General features: G+C 41.2%; 1 protein-coding gene across 5 annotated transcripts in view; it reads left to right on the top strand.

Moving 5' to 3' along the window:
• Positions 1-27,193, top strand: part of MYO10 (myosin X) — a 228,795-nt gene that overhangs the window by 146,251 nt on the left and 55,351 nt on the right. For all 5 annotated transcript variants that reach the window (XM_064443415.1, XM_064443416.1, XM_064443418.1 and 2 more), the window contains 16 exons: positions 3,616-3,803; positions 10,675-10,809; positions 11,797-11,921; positions 12,811-12,824; positions 12,949-13,033; positions 13,710-13,813; positions 15,982-16,111; positions 17,044-17,162; positions 17,855-18,001; positions 18,181-18,281; positions 18,518-18,584; positions 19,957-20,049; positions 20,806-20,874; positions 21,055-21,137; positions 22,560-22,668; positions 25,849-25,929. In XM_064443415.1, the coding sequence (XP_064299485.1) occupies positions 3,616-3,803; positions 10,675-10,809; positions 11,797-11,921; positions 12,811-12,824; positions 12,949-13,033; positions 13,710-13,813; positions 15,982-16,111; positions 17,044-17,162; positions 17,855-18,001; positions 18,181-18,281; positions 18,518-18,584; positions 19,957-20,049; positions 20,806-20,874; positions 21,055-21,137; positions 22,560-22,668; positions 25,849-25,929 (1,650 nt within the window). The remainder of the gene's footprint in view (positions 1-3,615; positions 3,804-10,674; positions 10,810-11,796; positions 11,922-12,810; positions 12,825-12,948; positions 13,034-13,709; positions 13,814-15,981; positions 16,112-17,043; positions 17,163-17,854; positions 18,002-18,180; positions 18,282-18,517; positions 18,585-19,956; positions 20,050-20,805; positions 20,875-21,054; positions 21,138-22,559; positions 22,669-25,848; positions 25,930-27,193) is intronic.

Below are 27,193 nucleotides of genomic sequence, written 5' to 3'. Positions count from 1 at the left end.
TATTGATGGCGGAAATAACATTAGAAATTGCAAAGAACAAAGAGAAAATTTAATTCACTTTCTTTTAGCAAAGTGGAAGTGACATTCTTATGTGAAAATACCTTTTCTGAAATTTCATCCAAACAGCTGCCTTGTGATGTTAGCATAATAAAGTAATTTGGAGATCCTACTTCTGACTGTTAACTGCTTTAATTTGCCATATGATGATTCCTGGTGCAGAAATAGTGTTCAGGAGACAATACCCATCCACTGAACAGGCCTGCGTTTTTTGTATATCTTTACACTGGTTTAACTTGGTGCTGAGGTGCTTGCACTCGCATAACTGCAAAGTCTGCCCTCCAAGAAAAGGGTTGCATTGGGCAGCTGCTCAGCGTCCCCGAGGGGAGGGAAAGCAGAGCCCAGCGAACAGGGAGGTGGTGAAGTGGGTTCTTCTGCATGTGGGTGTGGGTCATGCCGTGCCTCAAGTCCCTGACTTTGTGGCTCTTAGAGGTGGCAGGGTAGAGGCCATCAGGAGTAGGATCTGCTGTTTATAGAAGACTCCTACTAGTAAGATAGTTACTGGATGGGAAAAGTAGTAAGCCTGGAGGTGATGTAGGAAATTATTCTTGCAGCAGGTCTTGCTGCTGTTGAGTATCCCCAGGGGAAATTTACAAGGACTTTGGGAAGATCTGTCTTTCAAAGGGAACTTTTAAAATAATTGGAATAGTTTTTAATAACAGTGCTGCTTCGTCTCATCAATACTTTGCTGAACTACCTTGGGTTAAGGTGGAACTTGCACTTGGGCCAGCTAACTCCTAGTTAGTCTGTGCAGATGTCTAGTTGTGGCTGCTCCTGGGTTGGATTGTGACACTTGGTAGATGATACTGTGTCTGTGAAGAACATAGCTTTTCTGTGATTTTGCCTTGGGATGAGGAAGTTGGTTTTGGAGGCCCAGAGTTTGTTGTGTTTTGTATCATTATAATTTGGTGGCGATTTGTGCAGGCATTTAACTTGTTCTGCAAAGAGGTAATACATATTCAAAGTACCAGAAGACTGGAGCCACAAAGTAAGAGCTATTTCAGTTGAGGTTGTGGTTCTCCACGTTTTAGCTGAAAGAAAAAGAGAGAGAAAATTTTTAAAATAGTGGTATGTCCTAAGCATTACTCCATGAGGTGATTTAGGAATTGTGTCTGCCAGTACCAGTTCTGCTGTTCACCAGGGTTCTGTTACTGCCATAATACACTACCTTCTTCTCTATGATACCTTGCATGAATTATGAGGCAATGAAGCCAGCTGACTTAATTTAATAAAAAGCTTGTCTTATTTGCAGTAGTGACTAATATTCTGGAAGTGTTTTTATCATTTTTGAAAAGTTCTGCTTAAGCCATATGAAAGACTGCCTCATGTTAAGCAAGTCTGTGCAGAAGTGGGCTGCTGTCACCTCCTTACATTATTCACTGTTTGAAATAGGAGAAGCAAGAGAAGTCACACTGTAGCTAGTGGTTGTAAAGCTTTGCCAGTGCTTTATCAGAGGAAGATCAGGGAGCGTGGTGGTGATGTTCTGTCAGGTGCTTGATCACGCAGAGGCTATGGAGTGGAAGCTTACAGTTATAAAGCTGGATGCTATCACATTGCATGGGGATTTTTTTGTTTGCTTCTTTGCCATGGCATCTCTTGTGATGACATGCCTCAAGTTACTCTTCTTACATTTTAGTAAGACTTGAGTCAGACTTCAGTAAGGCAAAGAGGAAGATCTGCAGCAGTCTGTTTGTTGGTCATGCTTGCACTGTATTCATGTAATTTAAAAAAAAAATCTTAAAATGTTGCCTGTGCAATTTGTGCTGAAACATGTATCAAACTGAGGAATTTTGTTCTCAGAGGCTTCCTCATTAGTTATTTAAGAACCAAGGAGGGGATGTTCCCAGGAAATTAAGCTGTTGTCTCAGTGCTGTAATTGCCCTGCGATATGATCTTGTGTTGAAACGGTATCTTTCCTCTAGATGAAACCTTCTGATCTGTTGCACAGCATGGGTGTTTTTATAAAACACACAGATTGAAAATTCACAGCTCTGTAAAAGGTACTTGAGTTACAGCAAGGAGGAATATTCCCCTCACAGCTAATAAAATTGTCATGATTTCAAGCACTCTGCTGTAGTCCCCTTAGCAAAAGCTCAAAGCTGCTACTTGTGTTGGCCCTGATGGAGGCCGAACAGGTGGCTCACGCGGAATGTAACAGCAGGGTTACAGTGAGAAAGGAGAGCTGATACACAGCGATAATTACATGTTAATTAAGGAGAAGGAGGCGAAGGCGGGTGGATGTGGAATGTAAATGCTGTGGAAGAGACTGAAAGAGAGGAAGAGAAAACGTGGGGGAGCTGGTGACCCCTGGGTCTCCGTGGGTGCCCCTGTGGTGGCTTGACAGAGGAGAGGGTGGCTGCAGGAGGAGCATGTGGGGCTGCATTTCTGTGGCATGCAAGATGCTGCTCGCCTTACCCAGCCCTTTCTTGGTAGGATGCTGCGGAGGTGAAGAGAGCCCCAGTCCTGCTGTCAACTTCACAGCTGGTTCCTGTCGGCGACGAGAGGGTTGACTGCTGGTGAAGCATCTGTCTGTACATGGGGACTGTGTTACAGGGCTGGAAGCTTCGCAGCCTGGCGCTTTGCAAGTCCACAGCAGGGCTGTTGAAGCCAGGTGTCAGCTTCCTGCCTGTAACCACAGAAAGGATGCTTAACAAAATTAAATTAGTATAACAGCAGTAACACTGCACACACCACATGATACATCAATTAATTTCACATGTCCCAGAAATGTACTGGAAATTCTGGAGATAACATTAAAAATGTTATCTCCTACCTCACTTAATCTGATTTTATTTGAAAACTATATTGAAGTGAATAGAGGGTGACTGAGAAAATGAACAGCATTACAAGTAGGCTGTTGCAAATGATCATGTTACCGCAGCCTAATGAGTTAAGGCAATGGGAACGGGCATAAGCTGCTGCCTGGGTGGTTTTAATTGATGTGCTCTCTAATTGCAATGGGATAGAAATGAATGCCATGTCAGCTGCCCTTGTGCATCAAACTAGTAATAAATTAAGTTGTAGAAACCCAAAGTTTTGGGAGCATCTGCCAGTTCAGCTGCTTTTCTTAGGGCCTGCTACCCTGTAATGGGTGCTAGTGTCTACCGTAATGTCTGACACACCTGTTTTAAAAATGAGTAGCAGAGAAGGACTTGGATACTCTACATGGAAATATGGACTTTTGCACCAATACTTGGGACACAGTCAGGTTTTTAGTAAGTTCGGTGAGTACCTAAGAATGCAGGAGAAGCAGCTGAAGACCAGCACTCGTAGGCATTACTGTGCGGCTGTAAGAGGCATTAAGGCAGGGATTCGTCCAGCTGAGAAGCTCTGCGCTGTAGGTGCGGTAAGTATGAAAACATGATGGAGGTGGAAGGAACTTTTGCCCTTCTGTTGCTTTTGTTGAAATGAAGAAGCAGGGAAAAATAATAGCCACCTTTATCCAAAGGATTGCTAGGCTTTTGCAAACGTGTATTTGTTGTCTTTCATTTGGGAAGTGTGTTAATCTGTTCTACCCTGTGTGTAATAACAACTCTGGGGGGTGCTGTGTGCTTGCAGACCTACATTGGTTCGATAGTTGCTTCTGTGAACCCTTACAAGAGCATCCCAGGACTGTACGACTGTGCCGCCATGGAGCGATACAGCAAGCACCACATGGGAGAGATTGCACCTCATATCTTCGCTGTGGCGAACGAGTGCTACCGCTGCCTTTGGAAGCGCCATGACAACCAGTGTATCCTCATCAGGTAAATGACTCCTGCTGCTGCTGCTCTGATTATCCCTGCCAGTGAGCCTTTCGAGGTGGTTTAGGAGCACAGACGTAGGCTGCGTGGAGAGGAGAGCTCCAAAAGAAAGCAGGCTTTTAAACTAATGAGAGTTTTGGGAGGCGTTTCGGAACTTGCTCTGTATCATTCTGTAGACTTCTAACAAAATGTTATTTTTTCTTACCCGCCTCACAGTTTCATTTAGTGAAAAAATCTGTTGTATTTTTGTGAGGTTTTTTTTTGCCACTCACACATCTGATTCTACCCTAAGAGCTTTCCCCACTGGTTTAAACATCCCTGGGCAGCTCAGAGTTTGTCACCACTAGACCCTGAAGGATCTAAAGGAAAAGAAAAAATAACCCACCAGCCTCGAGAAATGTGGTAAATAATAATAGCAAAAGAGAAATACCTCCTCGTATCAGCCACTTAGCTGCCTGATTAATCTTCCTTACTTAATCTTGTTGTGCTTTAATTTAATGGTGATTTAACAGCTTCCCATTTGATCCACTGTGTCGCTGGTTTTCAGGATCTCGCTGCAGCCAGACTGTACACTGAGAGCAGTTGGCGTTTCGATAGCTTTTCACTGCTTTCAGCTCCTCCTTACTTCTTGCTCGAGGAGCCAAAAACGCAACCAGCTCTTTTCCCTTTCCCCCGCCTGCCAGCTGAGTTGCGTTGGCTTGCAGTGGGCAGGGAAAACTGAAGTCTTGGCTGCTGGATCAAGAGGAGCAGCTCGGTGGCGATGACCATGTGGCAGCAGCCATCAGGCTCTGGGCAGTGCGTGGTGTTCCGGGGAGGTGAGAGACCTTGCGTTTTCCCCCCCTCTCCTCTGTTGCCTTTGCAGTGTTTTTGTGATTAAGCCTGTTTGCTCTTGCCTTCCTGCAGCCTACCAGCACAAGTTAAATGTGGGGAGCTCTTCAGACACAAGACGACACAGAATGTTGGCTGTCTTGTGACCTCCATGGGAGCCCTTGTGACAGCTGTGTGACCATGGCATGGGGCAGCCAGTGGGGCAGAGAGGGGATGAGGCAGAGTGAGAGCAGCACCTTTTGCAATAGGCAGTTTCTACTGGCATTTAAGATTACAGGCCAGTTTGCAAGGCTTCCTGGGTAAGAAGAGGCCATGGCTCATGTAGTTCAGCACCCAAGCTGTTAGAAATGTGGATCGGATGCAACACAGCTAGGTCTGGTTCCAACTTTCTGCTAGCTCTCAGGTTGCAGTCCCAGCCCGCCCTCACCTCTAGGCAGCTCCTGCCTGGCAGTGGCACAAAGGTAGAGCGGGCTGTGTGTGTTTTTCAGCTTTCTCCAACTGTATGTTTTTTTAATTTAATACATAGTGCTGTACATATAAAGCTGAGTCCAGGTGTCACTCTGAGAAAAAATGAAATGCATAGAGATCTTTGTCATGCAAAAACAACTAGCCTGGAGTCATGGTTTCATGGTGTAATGTCAGGTAATAACTTGTGAATTGCTCACATACCCAAGTTTTGGGGACCGAAATAATTTTTGGTGCCTAGAAGGTGGCTGTTGTTATTTTTGTTAATGCCATTCTGTACTGGCCCTATTATTTTACCTTTCCTTCCAGTTCCTATAAGCTGCCAAGAGAGAAGCAGGTTGTGTCCTAAAAAGGACATGAGCAGAAGTCTCGGATGTTCCAGAGGAGTCTCCAGCTGTTCCTGCTCTGTAAACTGTGTGCCTTGGTACAGATAAGCTATAATATGGAGAAGTTTTGCATTAGCACTCCCTTTCAAAACTGTTTGCTGTGGTCATGGATTGAAATAATAATTTGTATAAGAAGTTCTGTGTTTCAGACAAGTGCCATAATAAAACCTTTTAAGGGTATGTTGTTTCTACAGAAATTGAAGGAACATACAATTCAAGACAAAAAAAGTCAAATGTACTTTCCTAAAACACTATTATCTATTGTATCTGTGAAGGAGTCAGAGCAGGATTTTTTGAAATTACTAAAGGTTTTCAATGGCCCTCATAAGGTTTAGAAAAGTCCCTGTGATCATATACTTTGTTTGGGGCATCAGAAGTGGAGGTATAACAGTGTACTTGTCATCTTCAGCATCCTGGTCATTCCTGCATCTTTCACTGGCTTAGAATTAGATGTTGCAACAAGACACTGTCAGGATTTCTTGGTTACTTACTGGCATTTGAGAAAAAAAAAAATTGTCAAGCAGACCTCTGTAATGTCTGAATTCAGGCAAATTCTAGTCTTGACTTTAGTGTAAGAGATGATAAAAAGGAAAATTTTATTCCATCACAAAACCACAATAAACAGTTACATCCAGTTAAAATGAGTGAATTGTTCGTGTAGGCTTCATGTTCCAATATGAACTCTTCACCTGCTCCTAACTTGGGGATCTGAAAACTCAGTACCAAGTTTTAACAGCCTTGTGGAATAAGGTACTGAACGCTTTCTTTGATCCTCTGGACTTGAAGTGCCCCCTGCTGGCATCCAGGATTAGCTCAGCTTTCTTTTGGAGCATTTTTCTTAAGGCATTAGGTTCAAAGACCTATGAAAAAGTTTCCGCTGTTTTGGAATGCTTGCAATATTTGTCTGGGTGGGGTTAGATGTGAGGGTTAAGGCAAGAACCTGAATTAAAAGCTGCCATCAGTAGTGACTCAAAATATATTATAAATGTGAGACCATTTTTCCAGTATAACCACCCAGACCAGAGGTGAAAAGGAAGGAAATACAGAAGAGATGATGTTAAACGGAGTCATCCAATGATTCTTATTTATTGGTCTGTGTTATTTTTATTTCGTTTTAATTCATTAAAATGCTGTATAAAAAAGACTTAGCAGCCTAAAATGTCAATAAAATGGCATATTGAAGAAGCTGTGCCCAACCTGCGCTTATGAATATTTACACAGTTGAAAAACAGTATTTTCTCCCAGGCTAAAAGTTATTTATGTGGCTATTGAACTAGAGTTTTCATGTAGGCAAAAAATGTCTACATCAACAAATGCTCTGTTTCAGGTTGATCTGAACCTTATCACAGAGTCCAGTTTCATTTAAAACAGAAGGAAAAAAAAAACCCACCACAGTAAATTCAATTCTACAACAGACATATTAACAAAAAAATTAACATAATCTGATTTTTCTGCTGGATGCCATGGCGGGAGCATGAAGAGAGCCCATCTTACTCAAGGAATAGCTGAACAGCTTGTCCTGATGTAGGGAAGGGACTGAGTTCCCCCCATGATTAGCTGGTGCTCGCAGTTGGGACCAAGTTCAAACCTCCACCCCTTTATTGTAAGAATAGGAACATATTTTTAGGTGGTGGTGTTTTTTTTTTTTCTGGTCTTTTTAAGGTGGTCTAGTCCATCCACAAGCAAGCACATACTCTTCTTTCAGTTACAATAGCAGTTGATCCACTTTAAAGCACTGGAAAACAAGTGTAGAGCAGTCGAAGAAGTAGCAACAGTCACCCTGAATTAGATTCAAGTCAGTGCTGCGAGTGGGAAATCGCAGGCTGACACCAGTTTGTTCTCTCTGTTATCATCTGACGGCCTCATATTTTTGTTGCTGTTCTTCAGCTTGAAAATCACTGTGAACCAAAGTACTCTTTGGATGAGACCCAGACTTATGATGGGAAGACCTCCTTATGAGACTGACACACCAAAATTCACATGCGCGTCAAAGCGTATTTGCTGAAGAGGCCCGTTTTGTCTGTGTGTATCAGTCTTTGGGGTTTTAAAGCCAGCAGACAGAACTGAGAAGCGATTTAGTGTTGACACTGCCTCACTCACGTTATGTCCTTCAGAATGAGGCGTCTCTCTCAGTGACCCTTTTTTCCACTGTACCAGTCTGGAGTCCAGGCTGTTGTGCCCTTAGTGAGATGCCCTGCATAGAAAAAGTCATGGAAAGTCTAAAGATCTCCGAAGTGGGGGCGGTGTGGGTTGCTGTCACACTTAATATATTCACAATACTGAATGTAGTGATGTGGAATGAGCTGGGCATTTAAATTCATGGGGTAGAAAGGTTGCTGGAAAGGTTGGCTGTGCAGCCTTTTGCTGACCTTTGCAACTTCTTGTAGGCGTAGGCTTTCTAAGGAGTCTGAAGGATTGTTCCCACTTAACCTACCGTTACTGTATGTACTGTATGGTTGAATAAACAACTTTAAAGTTGTTTTTGCTTTTCATCTCATTAATAACAACTGACTTTTATAAAGCATTTTGTAAAGGAAAAATGCAGAGCCAACTTGATGCCCATAAAATGATGGGTCCTGAGCTGAGCAACACCATGCAGGGATAAGATCTTACTGTCATGCCAAGAGGGCTCCAGGAACCCATCCCCTCAGTGCTGAATTGTAGTTGTAAAACTAAATAGAATAGAGTAGTAACTAGTAAATGAACAGAGAACATTGGATAAATCCATCCTTTGCTCATACCTGGAGTATTTTCAAAGTGCCTTTCTCACCCTTGCTTGATATCCGGGAGGATTTTGGGGAACTGGAGGTGGTTTAGAGGAGAACAAAAAGGAGTGATCAAAAGTATAGCGTCGCTCCGTGTGCAGGAATGGCTAATGGAGACGGGCAACTGGGAAGCCTATCCATGAGGTCATGCACAGCAGAGAGAGCGAGCACTGAGTTGAGTTGTTGGTTTCTCCTTCCAATACAGGAACTAGGGGGCATCCAATTAAGCAAAGAGGAGGCAGATCTGAATCAAGACATGTTCATATGCTTTTTAAGGGAGTATGGCTGGAAGCTCATGGAAGATAAATCCATTGAGGGTTACAAGACACATAGAAACCAGGTTTAGATCAGCAACCCTCTGAACAGCAAATAACTGGAAGCTGGAAGAACATGGAAGGGAAGTATTGCATGTCTTCCCTGGGAATCTCCATTTGGTGATTGTCAGAGGTAGGATACTGGGCAGGTAGATCTTCCGCCTGACCCAGTTCTGAGCCTTTCCTATTCTAAGAAAAAATAGAGAGCATGTAATTGCGCATATACCAACTGTACCAGAGATAGGCACAGGAAATATTTTTCCATCAGCTTTAAATATCTTTCTTGTAGAATTGCTCTTGATTGCTGTGGGGTACCTCTCAGCTTCCATAGAACTACAGGTGCTTCAGAGCATGGGGCAGAGGAAGGACAGTGTCAGTGAAGGAGCTGATGTCCTCTTTGGCACCCATATCCTTAATGTTGAGCTAAACACTGTTCAGAAGGTGAGAATTTAGTCAGGAAGAAGATTGATGGTTTTTTGCACTAGACTAGGATAATGCAAGGGTTTGTGAAGCTCTTTCAAAACTAGTAGTAGAAATGTTTTGCTAATCCTTTAGTGTACAAGGAGCCAATATTAAATATGGAGAATATTAAATATTTGCTGTGTTGTCAAAGGAGCATGAGTGGGTGAGGGCCTGCAAAGAGAAAGGGAACAAATACTGAAAAGGTCAGACATCAAGGGTAAGACTACATTAAAAATACTACAGCATTTGTTTGAGATTGTATAAATATGATGGATGAATCATACTTGCTGGAGTGTATCAGTGGGTAGTATGTCTTGTGTGAAGTTTTATGAAATACTTTAAAGATTCTCAGATTCTTTGTGGGAAACACATCTCAGCTACAAAACTCTGTCTCTCATGTTTTCTGAATGCCTCTTCCCTGTTACTTTTCTAACTGTTGGCATTCATTTGCAGGAACAATGCCATGCTGCTTTCTTGGGCTGTACCTTTCTTCTTTGCTTTTTACTAGAAATCATCATTACACTTTGCAATAACCTAAAATCACCAGGGTCACCGCTCAGCAATGGCACAACAAAAGACTGTTAAGTAAACTAAGCTTGCTCCATGTGCCCAGTTGTGCTCCATCAAAGTCAGTGACAAAACTCCTGCTCGCTACAAGGAAAAGGGTAGGATAAGACCAAAATATACCTCCTTTCATTGGGAGTAAACTGGAATTAGGCAAAGCATAGTTAGGAAAACTAGGAATTAGGCTGCAGCTTAGGATATAATGCTGTGACTTCAGATGAAAAGTAAGCAAACTAGACAAACTTAACCATGAGTCACATTTCTTAACGGCACACAGTGTGTTTTTAATTATGAGACTACATAATTTAAGGGAAATTATACCGGGGAAACGAGCCAACTTTATGCCTTCCCTTTTTAGAGCATTTGTTTTGAAGAGAAATTGAGTATATTGCCTTCTGTTTGTAGCAGCAAGATTGCATATTAACAGTTTGGTTTTAAAATATCAATTTAGCATTATCAAATAGCTTTGTTCTGCTGTGGGTGAGGATGAGAGGTTTTACATCTCTGATGGTGATGAGAGGTGAAAATTTCGTATCTTGAACTCATGAATCTTTTTTATTTGGATGGGCATAAAAAAAGTTTGTTTAAAGAATATGTAGCTCACTAAGTATATCACTATTAATTGTACTAGTAGCCTTTGTGTGTTATAATTTGCGTTGGTGTTTCTAACCTCCTTCTCACAGCAGGGCTTCCTCTGTAGCTGGATTGCTGCAACATAATCCCAAACTTTCCCAGCTTGATTCATATTCTGGACTTTCTCCCTGACCATTGCCATGACTTTGTTCTAACTTTGTTTTTCCAAGTTGGTAAGAATTGTGGGGTAGTTGTTTGTATTCACAGAGCTCGTAGTTGCCTCGGGTGTTGTGTACATCCTTATGCAATCAGTGCCTTGAAATGCTGTCTGAACAGTGGTAAGAAGTCTAAAGATAGCTTGCATTTTGTGTCGAATGTCGTATTCAGCAAGCTTAAAGGGGTATTCTGCTGCCATTTGAGTATCGTTTCTAATCACCCCAGTCTGCCTGACCACCAGACAGAGGGCTTTTTGCCTGGAAGCTGGAACTGTGCAAACATTTTCCTCCTCTTCTTTCAGTGGTGAAAGTGGTGCTGGTAAGACGGAAAGCACTAAGCTGATTCTCAAGTTCTTGTCTGCAATGAGCCAACATTCACTGGAGCTGTCCTGCAGAGAGAAGACCTCCTGTGTGGAGCAAGCTATTCTTGAGAGCAGGTACTAGATCTTTCAATACACAGGTATTTTTTCCAGAAGACATAAGCCTTGTCATTGAAATAAGAGCTTGCATTGTAATTAAAGAAGTGGGTGTGATTACTGAACAATAAAATGAATATTAGAAAGGGGGAAATTGTCCATTAAGCAAAATTGCCTGGCTGCTCTAGAGAGTTGCGAGCACAGCGGGATATCTTAATGAAGCAAAAAGGCGCAGAGTTTTGAAACAGGCAATGCTTTAGTGGTGGCTTTAGTTTTTGTTTGGGCTGAATTCAAATAATCAGTGAGGGATAATGGGTGGTGGGAAGGAGAAGCCATTGGTTTGGTTTGTGTAGCCTGAGGATAAGGTAGAACAAGATACAACACGGTGAGGATAAAGTGTGCAAGTGGTAAAAGTATGCTGAGGAACGGGAGGATAAGGAGAACTGATAAGACAGATGAGTAAATTCATCAGATAAATTGGACACGCTCTACACAAGGAAAAAAAAATATCTCAGTGTTCAAATGAAATAACACATGATTCTAAACTATTTAAAAACAAAGACAATTTGAGATGCTATTACTTTTGTTTATCGTGCTTCATCTCTGTTTTACCTGCTGTATCTTGATGTAATTAGGTTTTTTTAATTGCCTTAGGACAAGGACTGTTTTCCCTACATCTTTCTAGCAATTTGCATGTGCTGAGATTTCTTATTTCTATAATTTGATTACTGCAGTGAGAATTGCATGCATCTTTTGAGCAGTTACAGATTAAGCTGCAGAGTAGTTTAGTACAATTGATCTTCCTGTTGCTTGAATATTTGAATCATTTGATGGAAAATTGAGATGCCTGTTGTTAATAAATAGAGGATAATACCTAGTATGTAGATTTTGGCTGAGGAGGGTGTCAGAAGAGAGCTTTTCAGAGTACTGTTCCTTTCACCAGTCCCATGTGAAACTGTTGGTATGCTGGTCACATGTTAACACTCTTGTCATTCTGTATTTTCACAGCCCAATTATGGAAGCTTTTGGCAATGCGAAGACTGTTTACAACAACAACTCAAGTCGTTTTGGGAAGTTTATTCAGCTGAACATCTGTCAGAAAGGAAACATTCAGGGAGGAAGAATTATAGATTGTATCCTTGTTTGGTTATTCTACCCCTGCTTGTGGGCAGCCTCCATGTACCTCCTCTGTGGAGGGCTGAGAGAAGTGGCTCGCCCTTGTCTGTCCTTTTGCCCCATCCTGAAACATACACAATTAAATTGAGCTGATGTAGGTGGGGAGGGAAATTCTGCGTGTATCTGTGCACACACGCATGTGCATTTGTGGCGGGGTGTGATGTATGTACTGTTACTGTTGGAGGACTGGGATCTTGTGTTGCTACTGCTAGCACGGCTCATATGCGTGTTCCTACGTAGTGAGCTAAAACAGCCAGAGTTCTCGGGGACAGCTTCAGCTGGCAGTTATTTCCCTCATTTATTATACCTAAAGATAATCTTCTTTGTTTCTGGAAAAGTACTTGAAAGAGCAGAGCTGCTGAATTTCAGCAGTGTGTGCGTGGGTGGGTCCAGTCCTTGGATTTGTCCTGCATTTGGCAAAATTGGGCTATAAGACAGCCCCATCACAGCACCAGAGGTGTGGGGATGAGGAATATATCAAGGTGATCCTACCTAGCATTTTGAACATAAGCTGCTTTTGTAGTGGCACAAATTTCATCTGTAAAGCTGTTCCCAAACTTTTGGGAAAAGTAAAGGATAGCAGATGCTGTCTAAAATCCAGATAAGTCCAGTTTTGATGGGTTGGAGGAGAAGGAGGTGTGGGAACACACTGATGTTAGAACTGCTGAAATATTATCATTGTTGCCACTTTATTCATCTTGTTATGGCAGTAGGCAGGTTGTAAGAAAAGACCATGATGCTCTTCCGGTTGTCTCAAATGAGAGAATAAAGAAACATTATAAATAGCTTGTGCATTAATTGCTTCTTACTTTATTCCTTGACTGATGTTTTTCTTCCTGGCTATAGATTTATTGGAAAAAGTAAGTTGATACTTGCTTTTGCTTAGTCAATTTTGTTTGATTTAATATTTTCTTTGAAATCGTGGATAAAAAAATTCTCCTTAAAAATAATTGCTTAAATGGAAACTATTTTTTACTTTGACAGAATCGTGTAGTAAGACAAAACCCCGGGGAAAGAAATTATCATATTTTCTATGCTCTGCTGGCAGGGATAGAAGAGAGAGAGAGAGGTGAGTGGCAAAGCGCAAGTCACACAACTGTAGCGTCTCTCTGCTAGCAGTCAGCAGTGGTGGCAGCCGTGGAGAATTTAACTGCAGAAACCAGCTAACCCAAGCAGAGAAATAGGTTATTTATTCAGTTGGGATTCAATGAGTGTGAATTTGAGCTCAACCTGATAAAGCAACCTGCTTAGTTGAAGAATGTCACTGAGCTGCCGGTAATTTTTCTCTCGGCTTCTGCTGTGGTCCTGGGGAAATTGCTTGGGTACAAACATGCTTCATTCTGTTCAAGATGAATATTTTTGCTAGTACTAAATAACTCCACAGCACAAAGAGAAATTACTCTGGTTCCTCTAATACTTTCTTATGAAGAATAAATCCACTGAGCAAAAGAAATGACATTTGTATATGTGCAAAATTGCCTAAAGCTGTCTCAGCATCTCCCTTTGGGCCTGCTGTCTTTGCATGCTAAAAGTAGAGTTAACTCCATTGTGTAGCTAAATAAAGCAAAAACCCCAGCAAAATAAAACCCCATATCTGATTTTAATATAAAACGTTGTTTTGTCATCATCATCAGAATTTCTAAGCAAATTAATTGTGAACTGTTTAACTCTGACATAGTCATTTGTGGAGTGCTTTTGTTTGGGGATTTTTTTTTTCCAGTCATCCTCTTTTCTCTCCTCATTAGATGCTTTTTACTTGTCTGTACCGGAGAACTACCACTACCTGAATCAGTCCGGATGTATAGCGGATAAGACAATCAGTGACAAAGATTCTTTCAAGGAAGTCATTGTGAGTTGTTTCCCTAGTCCTTTATGCTTTAAAAATGCTGGAGGTGCAGGCGCCTGGGGCCCATTGACAGAGCAAGGGGACAAAGCCTTCTTGTGCTTACCTGCGCTCTCTGCCATTCTCGCTCTACCTGCAGCTCTCTCGGAAGAGCCAAGTTCACAGGGACTTACCTTTCCTCATAACGCTCCACTGTCATTTTGAGCATGTCTTTACCTTCCTTACAAATATTGATTCTCACTCTGTCCTTTCAAAGTGTGCTATAATTAAGTGAAATAATACAGTTTTGAAATTAAAAGAATATCAGTTAGGGAGACAGTAAGGCATTTACACACCTTTGCCCTCCCCTGCAATGTTTTATATTACAGGTACGTCTGCTTCCACTGTTCTTCCATCCTAAAGCTTTACCCAGATCATGTAGCATCTACTGGGTCGAGTCCGCAGTGCAGCACGTGGGGAGCAAAGCACCTAGGCTTCTGTCACTCCTTAAGTTGCAGCTGGGAGATGCAGTTGTATGGAATAACTTATATTTTCTTCTACTCTGTTGTGTAAACACAGATTAAAAAGCAGGTCCTGATGGAGTCTTTCTCTGAATGGCTTCATGTCTTATACCCACACCAACTAGCTACAGCAATTAGTCTGTACTGACTGTTAGGATAATTGCTAATTGCTTACTATATCACCAAGGTGATATATGTTAGATTTTGAAACTCAGTAATGGGTTTTATGCCCTTCATCAAATTATTTTTGCTTAGCTATGTTAATTTCTTTGTCAAATTGACAAATTAATGTGTAGTGGATGCAGCAGTTATTTTTAGTGTAAAATATCCTCATCTAATATGGTGGGGGCAGTGGGGTATTGGAAAAGTTGGTGACTTATCTACATTATAGTCACATGGTTTAATCCGACTAGCATGATGTTTAATTTGTGGTAATCATCCCAGGGTAGCCAAAGCATGAAGTCAGCAGGGCAGGTGACGCTTGCGTGCTGCCTGCGGCGTGGGCAGGCTTGGAGCAGGGGCTGAGGCTGCCAGGCTGCGTTCCCAGAGCAGGAGGCGGGCAGAAACCCCGCAGTTCACCCTCACCTGTCTTTTCCTATTATAGTCATCCCTTTTGCCTATTTTTATTGTGGTTTAAGTCCCGGAAATGTTACTTAAGTGAAACTTTTGTGGGAGACAGGGAGCAACTGCGCGGTGAGCGTGGAAGCGAACTCACAGTGCCGCCGCCTTTCTTGGAGCTCTGCTGTGAAAGGTCTTCTATACAAAATGTGCCTTCAACCTTTATCTCTTCTCTGCTTCTAATTGTGGGATGGATCTGAGGCTTTTCCATTTGTAACTGATGATTTATGAAAGGTAAAATGTGTCATATGTCAGACACCTGCATGATGAGTCTAACTGGGATCTGGTCTCAGACAGGCTCATATCAGACCCAAATTTGGGAAATTCTGGTGATCTCTGGAGGCATACAATTAATTACCCCTTCCATGTCAGAGAAAGGTCTGTGTTTCTCTTCTTGTTTCACTGTTTCTTCAGGTGGAGATTTGCCGTTCTCCTTGTTACATAGTTGAGCCTTGATCATTGCTGTAGTGGTTATTCATAAATGCAACACATTTTATACAGGTCTCCTTTTCTTGCTCAATTTTGATGTAAGATGTCAGACTACTCTGGAAAGATGTGTGTTTGGGCTTCACGGCTTGCCCAGAATATGCTGCAGAAGGCCTCCTCTGAATTATCCATGGCTGAGACAGCAAATGAGCAAATCTTACGTGTTGCAGTGCTTCCTCACCCATGCCTTGTTTTACCTACAAGGCTAATGGGCAAAATTTGATAAAAACACGGAAGAGGTTATCAGTTACTCATGCAAATTAGTGAAATTGCGTCTGATGCACAACTCAGTAGGGCATTTCAATGTTTATACAGAAGAATATGAAAGCAAATTACAGGATCCTTACAGCATCAAAAGGAGATTTCTTAAAACCAGAGTAATAATTGCATGTTCCAAGTTGTCCCCATGATGTATTATGGTGTATTCGATTTGGGATGAAACCAAAGGAATTAACTCCTGCCAGCCCTCTGTAGGTCCTGACTTGCCTTTCTAAGGCCTGGTGGGTTTGTCCTCGTCCCCATTTTTGAGTCAGAGTGCATGTTATTGAAGAAGCTCACATGTCATTCCAGACTGCAATGGAAGTGATGCAGTTCAGCAAGGAGGAGGTGCGAGAAGTTTTGAGGCTGTTAGCTGGCATTTTGCATCTAGGAAACGTTGAATTCATCACTGCTGGTGGGGCACAGGTGTCCTTTAAAACAGGTGAGAAGGCTGTGCTTCCTTGTAGTATGTAAATGTTTCTTGAGGTTGTGACAGTTACATTCACTGCTAGTATATCTGACCATAACAAGGACAAACGGTGAAAGGGTCTTACTGCATCTGTAAATGTTGATTTTATATGTATATATAAATGTTGATTGTAAATGTTGATTAATAAATGTTGATAAGGCAAGCTAGTTTGCTGCTGGATGCTAGGTCTTAATTAGGAGAGACCTTGGGCATGTTGATTCCATTAGTAGTAGTGAAATTCCATTTTAATCTAATTCATTCTCAGAAATATTCTCAAGCTGATAAAACATAAGTGCTCAAGAACATTCCTTAACTGAGATCTCTACTGAAGGTATCTTTTCTTAGAGCTTTCAATACCTCAGTAACAAATCTGAAAGTATGTTCTGGTATGTCTAAAGATTGGGCTGGCGAGCATTTTAAATATTTGTTCAAATATGGCAATAAAGAGTAGCTTTACATAATGCTTTAGATACCATATTACAACAAAATTGCAAATTAAATTATGCGTATGAAATTGGTTGGTTTTTGTTATCCTCATCATCCTGAGGGAAGCTGAAACATGTTCATGTGGACAAAGAGTGAATTACTGTTTGTATCTGGAAAAATATGTTTATGTAAGCAGTAGATTGTTTGAATCCTTGACATGTAACATTAAGAGGAAGATAAATATTTGTGACATATTTGTGATGAACTTCTACTGCTAAATTCCTTCAGTTGTGCATATTTATGATACTGTCCCTTTTCATGAGCAGCAAAAACATATCCTAGAATTTCTAGTTGTGGTTTTATCTCCAATCCCCATCATTTTAGAAGCATCTTAAATGGTGGTAATAATAATAATAATAATAATTAGTTTCATTGCCTTATGCATTTAAGGACATGTTTGTATTTGTCTCTCTTGCTAGCTCTGGGTAGATCTGCTGAACTACTGGGGTTGGACTCCACGCAGCTAACTGAAGCATTGACACAGAGGTCAATGATACTCAGGGGAGAAGAAATCCTAACACCTCTTAGTATACAACAGGTAAAGGCATCTCAGTTTTGACATGTTTTTAGGGTCTGTTAAAGGTATGGTTTGGACTTCGAGACTGGTGAAATCCTTGGTCGCTCAGGAACGGAAGTTTAGATCGTACATCAGAGCTGCTATCAAAAGTACTAGATAGCTTTTTGGGAAGGATATAATCGGACTTTTAGAAATTACTGTATATCCTATCCTATCATTCTGGCCAGGGCTTGTAGCTTGGCTCTTGTTATTCTTATTAAGCCTGATTGCTTACCATTTTTTCCCAAATGCTGATCATATAGGCTCATATTTTTCATTACGGACATTTGTGTCAGGCAGGCATTTTTGAAAACTTTCAGCAAAAATAATTTTATTATTTACAAGAAGGGGATTAGAAAAAGATACACATAGCATTTTGTACCCTTCTTTTTTTTTCTTCCGTGCCTTAAGTTTATAATTTCCTAATTTTTGAATGCTTTGGTTTTGAAATTTAAAGCCACATAGGTGTACAGCTGTTATAACTTACACTGTCAAAGCTTAAATCAGGACTCTCTGTAACTGTTAATACAATTGCTGCCAAGATACGTAGGAATACAAACCTGCTTGCATTACACTTTTGCTTTATGCTGTGCAAGGGACGTGGACCAGCAAAGTCTGGTAAGTTCTTAGTTACAGGGGTTATTGATGCACTGTGTGTTCCTTCTTTAATGCAGGCAATAGACAGCAGAGATTCTATGGCTATGGCACTTTATTCTCAGTGTTTTGCGTGGGTCATTAAGAAAATCAACAGCAGAATCAGAAGCAAGGAAGACTTCAAGTCCATTGGAATTTTGGACATTTTTGGATTTGAAAACTTTGAGGTTGGTTTCAAAAGTTTGGTCAGATGGACAGTCTGATATTTATGCTTCATCGTTCTGCATATCTTTGTCATCTTCACTGGAACTTGATTATTAAACATGTTACGACTTAAATCAGTTCCTTGTTTGCAAAGTAAAATACTTGGGGTGTTGGCATTTTTGAAAATTTCTTGTCTCTTTAGGTAAACCGTTTTGAGCAGTTTAATATTAACTATGCAAATGAAAAGCTTCAGGAATATTTCAACAAGCACATCTTTTCCTTGGAGCAACTGGAATACAGCAGGTAAGAAAAACAGATGAAATTTGAAAGGATTTTTAAAATACCAGTGTTCCCTTGAAATCTGGGATCCCAGCTACTGTTGCTTCCTTTGAAAATCTCCTAGTCTGGCCTGTGTATTTTTCAAAAGAAAGGTGATTTTGCTGTATTTTGCAAGACAAATGCATCAGCTCCTCCTGTTTCTATATTTAAAATCTTTTCTTTGTAGTTGTCAATAAAAAGGCCCTCCTTATTTTCTTTAGGGAAGGACTAGTTTGGGAGGATATTGACTGGACAGACAATGGAGAGTGCTTGGATCTTATTGAAAAGGTAATAAGGAATTTGATACTAGTACCTATTTCTAGTTTTTGTTCTGTGGCGATATGTTTTTAAAACACTTGCCAACACAAAGAACACAAAGTGAGGAGAATGGTGGCTCTTGCCTGTTTAAATAGTGATCTTTTAACCAAATCGTTTTTATGCATGGACATATTCTACTTTATATTATAAGCTCAATATCCACATCTTAACTTTAACAGTGTACGATTATATACAAAAGCAATATTTAGAGATGATTAAAAAGAAGAGTAAGGGGGAGCAGAAAGAATGAGAATGTCTTTCTCCCATAATGGCTTTTCTGGGAATGTGAGTAATCTTCGTTTTTTGCCTGCCAATTTTTGCTTCGTCTATAATTTTGTTTGTGCTCTGATTGGTACTAAGGGAAGGTGCAAAAGAGCACGAAGTTTCTGCAGAGTTTTTTGTGAGAACGTTAGTGGTGACAGGCAGGTGACGTCTAATTTAACCACCTAAAAGTGATAACTCTGGCTGGGTGACAAAGCCAAAGTTCTGCATAATTTCATCCGTGTTCACTTTTGCCAGCAGTACAAGTGGGCTGCGTGAGTTTTTCTCCCTGGCGGCTTGTGTGGCTGCGTGAGTTTAGATGACCACAGAAACTGACAGCAGCGGGTAGGGGATCCAGCTGCCAGGACGTGACTGCAGTCAGGACGATGTGGTTTGTCAGGAGCTGCTCTGGGCTGATGGGAGGTGGCTTATTAAAATGTGCACCTGCAGAACCATGTTTTCCTGAGAGGCTGTGTCGATCTGAACCTTACTGGACACATTCATTAACTGCAGGGTGGCTTGCTTTGTTTACAGCCTCTTCTAGTAGAAGTAGGGAACATCAAAGGAAATTACACAGAGGCATATGCAAAGCAAAGGGAGGTTGTGTTTCACTCAGTGTGTAGTTAAACTGAGTGTCTTTCGCTGTGCCCATGAGCACTCTGGGTGCTAAGTTTGCACTGGTTCAACAAGTAAGTAGATAATTTTATGGAAGAAAAATTTTTGAAAGGCTGTTTGCACAAACTCCTCAGATTTAAGGGATGCCTGATCATGGGAGATCTTGGAGGCTGGGGGTATATTCTGGGGCAATCCCATTGTATGCACCTAAAAAAATCCCTTCATCAGGAGAGCTGTTGCTTCTTCCAGCATCTGCTTTTTCTTTATTTTGCCCGTGTATCATATGCTGTGTTTCAAAAGGAGTGTTGCAGTCCTCTATGAGGCTGGGGTTTTAGTCATGTACAGGTGGTTTTGTGGCTCTCTGCACAAAATAACTTCAAGAACTTTCTGTTTTTTTCCAAACTGGGGACAAGATCTGTGTCCATCTGTGCACTAACTCATTTTCTGCCTGTTCTTGCTGTTCTAGAAACTGGGCCTGCTGGCACTCATCAATGAAGAGAGCCATTTTCCTCAAGCTACTGACGCCACCTTGCTGGAGAAGTTGAATACCCAGCATGCTGTATGTGGTGTTTTGCTCATGGATTCTGTGCTAATTATGGAGGGTCTCTTTGCTTCTCTAGAAATTCATGTAGAAATAAAAGGGGGCATAGTTGCAGAGGCTATTTTGGATGTGATCCTCCTTCCACAGCAATCCATATCATTTGCTCTCAAGACTGAGTCAGTTACCTGGAAGAACATATCCTTGTTACTGTCCAGTTAAAGATTTTTGTATTGGTGAATAAGCTGGAGAAGTTGAGCTCTTAGTTAGAGCTCTGACAGCCTGCAGTACCTCAGGTTACTTAGATCTTCGGTTTCCCTTGATTTAATGAAGTATTCACCTTGATGTCATTTACCAAAAGGTTGCTATTTCCTCTGTCCAGATTAGTGTTACCTTTATTTGTGATCCTAGAATTATTTTTGAGAATTTCTGGGATACAAGCATATGTCCACCAATCTTCATAACTGCCAGTTTAAGACAGAGCCACCTTTTTCAAAGTGCCTTTAATAGATGGTTCTGCCAGATGGGTTCAGGTTTAGTATAACACCTTCCTAGATACTATGAATCTGTTATTACTGCATTTGAAGCAGCCCAGACTAAGAAATCCTATTATCGTTATAAGTTGGTTGTTTGCTTTTAGAGCACTAATCTTCCATGGAGTTCACTGGAACACAATGGTTTGTTTAAATCTGGGTTGAGAGGATAATGTGATCCTTTGTATCATTCCACAACTCTCCCCCCCAAATTATTTTTCTCTTTTCTTTTCCCTGCAATTAGAACAATCCTTTTTATGTAAAACCAAGAGTTGCCGTTCACAACTTTGGAGTGAAGCACTACGCTGGGGAGGTAATTTTCTTTTCTTTATTTGCTGAAAATATTCCAAGTTTTCATTAGCTTAATTTTACCCTGAGGCTGCTCAAAAGGAACTAAAGCACACTGTTCCCTCAGTGCTTTTTACAGTACTGCTGTTATGAGAGGTGCCTGACTACTTGGCTTGTTGTTTGAATCAGCTCTGTTTCCTGCTAGGTCCAGTATGATGTCAGGGGCATTTTGGAGAAGAACAGAGATACTTTCAGAGACGATCTCCTGAACTTGTTACGTGAAAGCAGGTACGTTTCTGTGATTTATTTTTAGGACATGATGTTAAGGGGTGTTGTATTGCCTAATTCTGCCAGGGTTTGAATATGTTAGATGTTGCATAGTGTCAGACCTTGACAGAGTTGAAAGGAGCATAGAATAAATATCAGAGGTGCCTATAAGCAGATCTGACTGTAATCGGTTCTCACTCACGGGTTTTCCCACGTTGTGTAGTACCTTGTCCCTGTCCAGTCCAGAGAGCTCACTGGCTACTCAGTGGTGAGTAAGGATGCTGAAAGCTGGTGATGCCTCACAGGCAGCATGCATGTGTGGGTTTTTGCTTCATGTAGAGCCTGATTTGCTTGTATTTCTGGCATTCCCTAATTTGGGTGAAAGCTTAGTGTCAGGGACCTACCACAGTGCAAATTTCCATATAGTAATTGGTTAAAAGGGAGAATTTCTATAAAGATTTATGTTACTGAAGGACTGAGCTTGCGTGCCTCGTTTCATTGTGCTGTGTTAAGGGCTCAGGATCCTTGCAATGGTACCCTGTGAGCCAGAGCAGTACCACATCCCCTTCTGTAGGCGTATGGTTGAGACTCCAGGACACACAGAGGGGTGACAGAAGAGGAGGGAGCTGAGCTGAGCTGAGCCTGGGTGTTGCTGCCTTGGGTGCTGCCCTCACCCATTTGGTCCAGTCATCCTGCCTTGCTGTGGGAGTTGAGTGTTTGTAAATCCCTTAAGCCTTTCTGCACAGGAGAAACTCTTCATAAGCATTTCCCTCTCTATGTTTTTTGGTCTGGTTTCATGATGTATCTGACATAACATCTGTCAATTGAAGTGTGGAGGTAAAAGTAATAAATGAGTTAAAACTGCCGAGCCTGGCTTTGCTCTTGCACCAATGTCTGTCTGGAGCGACTCCATTTAAGTTGAAAGGTCTGCATTTCTGTAGAAATGGTAGGAGGAGGATACCGGACAGATAGTGTAGAAGACAGCATACACAACCGGTATCTGAAAGTGAAGCTCATGTGGGTGGTTATTTTGTGTTATGGCCCCAAACAAACTGGAAATCTTGTTTTTTAGTCTTTATTCAAGTACAGTTCCCATTACAGTCAGCTGGAGTTTTGGTTGAGTGAGTGAAGTAAAATGCAGTAAGGACTCTAGGACCTCACACTTCATTTCCCATAATGATGTGTTGCGAGCAGAGAAGAAAGAACCTCCTTGTTTTGCTTTGCTTTGCTTTGGTTTGTTTTGGGTTTTTTTTTGTTCCGCTGCATAAACTCTGCAAAGGCAAAATGTATTGCTTACTAAAGATTATGGAGAAAATCAGTAAGCGTTTGTTGGAGAGAGATGCTGCTTTTTAAGGTCCAGCACTTTCTTTGCATTCTGTAGTGGTAAAGCTTGTAGTCTGTTAAGATATGCTTTAGAGATTTTCTTTTTCCTTCCCATTTCAGTCTTGATTTCATCTATGATCTATTTGAACATGTTTCAAGTCGCAACAATCAAGACACTCTTAAATGTGGAAGCAAGCACCGAAAACCTACTGTCAGTCTCCAGTTCAAGGTTAGTTAATATGTCATCTCCTCTGTGTAGCTAATCAGTGATAGTTAAACCCTATGTTCAGTAAGGAACAGTTGCAGATTAAAACAGGCAAAACTTCAGCATCAAAGCATTGCTGTCTCTTCTGTGAAACTGCACTAACTAATCAATTGATTGGCCATTCTAGCTAGCTGCAAGCAGAAACTAACCTTCACGTCACATCATCCACACAAAACTTCTATTGCTTTCCATTTGCTTACTTGTTCTTATTTTAAAGCTCATCTGTGAAGCTGGTCTCTGGTCTTGGTTTTCCTTTCTAATCTAAAATCAAACACAACATGGCACAAAGCCGTACAGCAGTGCTGTATGCTAAGAAAAATAAATACTGAATAAATACCTCATTAAGGTGTTGTCTTGCTTTTTAACTTGAAGTTTGGAAAGCATTTTTATTAAACACCTTTTTATGAGGCTTTATAGCCCTGCCATCAAAAATGGCACCAAACTGAAATCTCGCATAGTCTATCTGCAAAGTATTTAAAAGAGAAAGATTGGCACAAAACCTTCTCCAAATTGCATGAGTACAAGTCTGGATTAGTTGTCTTTCATTTTGTTTGACTTAATATATATTTGCAGTGTTAATTCACTTTTTTTAAAAAAGGGAGCAGACTCAAACCCCTTGAGGGCAGATTTTATCCTGTCAGACTATTGCTAACTGTTGGACAGAGCAGCAAAGAATAAATGCTGGGGCACACACAGTGTCTTTTATTAAGAAAGGCTAATATTACATTCCCTGGACAGCTTGCTTTGCGTTACTATGGCTTGTCTCAGACAAGACCCACTTCTTGTGATGAGATGGTATTATTTACTAGCTGTCTGGGATAGCAGAAGGTACTGTTTCCACTTAGCCTTTGTACCTCTGCAAAGTAGGCCTTTAAGACATTAAAGTATAAAAATTGACCATAATTTTGCACCCACTTTGCAAGGTAAAACACGATGTAGAGTTCCTTCTCTTTTCTGTCAGGGCCCCTGGCTAGCATAAAGCATGATAAAACATTAAATCAAAATATTGTTGCCTCTTATCTAGAGCTGCAGTAACTGACCATTAACCAGCTGAGCTGCTTTACAAGAGGTTTGCCTTCACATCATCCTGTTCGCAAAGAATTAGTTTGGGTGTTTTTTCCACATTTTAAAGCTTTTCCGGGGATTAGTCCATCTCATTTTGACTGAAGATAAGAACTTTGCCTTCACAGTTTTATTCTCATGATAGGTTGGTTAACTCTTCTTTTCGTTTGACGGCCTGCCTAATGCGGGCTTGGGGGTGCACACAGAATAGCTGAGGCTATTTACTATCTGCTTCAGCCTGTTGCTTAAAGCAGAGCAAACTTCAGATTAGCTCGTCACCTGACAGTGACTTAGAGGCATTCAGCACTGTGCAGAATCCAGCTGTCTGTAGCACAGATGGGTGTGAAAACAGATTAAATAATTTTTGTATAGATTGACCAACTTCTCCAATCTAAGTAGTAGCCTGTGTCACTAAAAGCCTGAGAATTGGCTTCGTTGTCCGTAGATGTTGTAATGTTCACACAGGTTTAATACAGATGAAGCCTTTACTTTTTGAAACTGTAAATATTTGCCTTTACACAAAATTATTTGCCTTTGTATGTTCTGGCTGTTTAATGTTTGCTGCCCCGGACTCCTGGTCCATATGCTGGCAAAGGCAAACGAACGAAGAACTGTCATTTATGTTCCCAGTCACTTCACCATTTGCTCCCTTTGCTCTGTACCAGCTCCTGTGCACAGCCACAACTCTGCCTGTTACCTTTATCACTTCATGTTGAATCATCAAGAAAGCCCTTGGTTTGCAGATTAAAGCAAGAATTTGTTGAAACAGACTGCCATTGGCAGTTTTGCTCCAAAACATATGGTGGGACACACAGTGTTGCTCCTTTAAAAATGGAATCTTCTGTCTCCCTGGCAGCCTGCTCTGTATTCTGTCTGCTGCCTGGCACCCAGCGCCACCTTTGAGGGATGAAATGTTATCATTGCTCGCTTTCTGGGTTTTTCAGAGCCTGGGCTCTGCTCCTGTGCAGTCATTTGTATCTCTGCAAAGTAAAGTAAATGCAAGACTTCAGTTTAAAATGGTTTATCATACTTAATGATACCGAATGAGGCAGGCTGGAATAAGATATGGAATGACGGCTCAGGAGGGAAGGGGGTGGATGTGTAATTAAAGTAATAATCATAAAAGGACTGAGGGATTTTTGTGGTTTTTATCTCCAGGCTGAGGTTCAGACAACTGATAGTCTACTGTGTATTGGGTCATTCAGAGTTCTAAAACTAGGAAAAGCCCCATGTTTTCTTCTATGGTTTTCTTTTAACTGAACCTTAAGATCTCCCGTTTCATTCATAAATGTAATTAGCTATCACATATGAAACTGCTAAATGTTGTTAGCATTGTAAGATGTGTTCTCTTTACCACCCTATTTTACCACCCACCACCTTTACCACCCTTCACTCAATTTTTGTTAATTTTGGGAGTGTTTTAAAATCTAGTGTTGATAAAACAATGGCTACTGTATTCTAAAGTAACTCTTTTTTCATAAATTTTTATCATTTTTTATACCCTTTTCTTGCTGTACATTTATCATCAGAGTGCCCTTTTAGTAAGAAAGGTTGAGACTGCACAAGGGAGAGGAAATCCCAGTACACAAAATGCTGCTGATGGCAGGGAAAATGGGAAATGAGTGGATATGGCGTGGCTGACATGGAAAGAGGAGATCTAGTTTTGTGGTTTACTTCAGTTTTATGCTGGACCCCATATGCTTCCTTGTTACTTGTAGCAATTAAGGAATGTGGGTCTGAAGTCTTAAGCAGTCAATCAAAAGCTCCCTGAAACAACAACTTTCCAGTTTGGTGTCTCCTTGTGAACAGTTTTCTTCGTATCATTCTGTATGTCTTGTTTACTGTAAAACGGTTATGATAGTTTTGATCAGAAGGGCCGGTGGAAGAAACAAATGGCATGTATTGATTCTGCATGTTCACTGCATAGCAAGAGCTTACATAGTGCGGTCATTTCTAGTGTGAACCACTAGGTGTTGCAGTTAGATACTGTCTGCAATGCTAAGCTGCAAGAGCTTTAGCTGGGGTATTTTGCTTGTAGAAAAAGCCAGCTTGTGAAGTGCTGTCTGACTTCTTCTGTTTTAGGAATCACTTCATTCTTTAATGGCAACGCTGAGTTCTTCAAATCCGTTCTTTGTTCGGTGCATCAAACCCAACGTGCAGAAGGTAAGATTTAAAATCACACCCGTCTTTTCTGTATGTCTCGGGCCTAATCTTTCACTGCCTGTTTTGTTATTTACCACTATATGAAGCAGAGGGTAGCATTTTTCACTGACTTCGTAAAAGGCCTTGCAAGGCGAAGGCACTGGGAAAGGCTTTTGAGTTTATTTTGCAGGCGGGCTGTGTCTTCAGGCACCTTTAAATAGTCATTGCTCACAACTCTGGTAAATGACTGGCTCTAAGGATGGTTATAAAAGGAAGGTAGAAGGCTGCACTGCACATTTGACAACTCTGTGAGGCCCTTTTTAGGAAGAAAATGTCAAAACTACAAAGTTTGTTTTAAATCATGATAGCAAGTGAATGGTGGTGCATATAGCAAAACTGGTGTGAATGATCAACTCTCTGTCATCAGACTCCTAGTCTTCCAACTGACCTGCCGTACTAGGTGTCTTCATGCTGGCTGTTTTGTTCTGCTACAGACTTATGTTTTTAAAGTGCACTTGGAAACTAAGGCTTACTGTATCAATTTGTCTTCTGAGTCACAGATAATGAAAGGCCATGTCAAGACTTATTTAGATATGTTGGAGGGGTCTGTAGAAATGGTATAGGTAATGGGATAGTAATTGCTGAAGTTAATATTGTTAGCCTGGTCCTGATGTTCTGGGATTTTGCACATCTCTTTCTGGCTTTATACACGGTTGTTCAGTATGGTCTGCTTAGGTCAAAAATGCAAGAGGCAGGGGTGCTAACAAATCTGGTTTATAGTTTTCACGTTGCAGCTGAGAAATAGGTGACTTTGCTGCAAATCCAGTCTTATATGTTATATTTTTCTGGGATGTCTGGTTAATCGGGACACCAAAACATCAAACAAGGCAGATTGCGTTACAGGTTTTTGTATTATCTGGGTGGTACATCCTCGACATGTTTTCAGCTGCTTACTGTTTTTAACTCCACTTTTGCACTGTTGCTCATGTTGTGGCGAATGACATGCAGATCGTGGTAACCTTGGCAAGAGAGAACAGCCAGGAGGCAAATACGACCTACTTTGTGCATCACAGTGCCTTGGCCGACAGCTGGGGTCAATGAGCGTATGTGTGTAGCAAAGCCCCTGATCATGGAGCGAGGGCAGTTTTCTGCTCCTGTTTCTGCCTGGAAGTCCCATGACCCTTATAAGCCCACCTCCTGCCACTGGAGATAAGAAGAATTTCAAGAACTCACACACTTTCCTTATTTGTCCTTTTGCATCTGAGTAAGGCTCATCTCCACAGTA

The sequence above is a fragment of the Phalacrocorax carbo genome, chromosome 2, assembly GCF_963921805.1.
Source record: "Phalacrocorax carbo chromosome 2, bPhaCar2.1, whole genome shotgun sequence".
Classification (NCBI taxonomy): Eukaryota; Metazoa; Chordata; class Aves; order Suliformes; family Phalacrocoracidae; genus Phalacrocorax; species Phalacrocorax carbo.
Note: the sequence above shows the minus strand (reverse complement) of the source record. Positions and strands in the feature narration are given on the sequence as shown.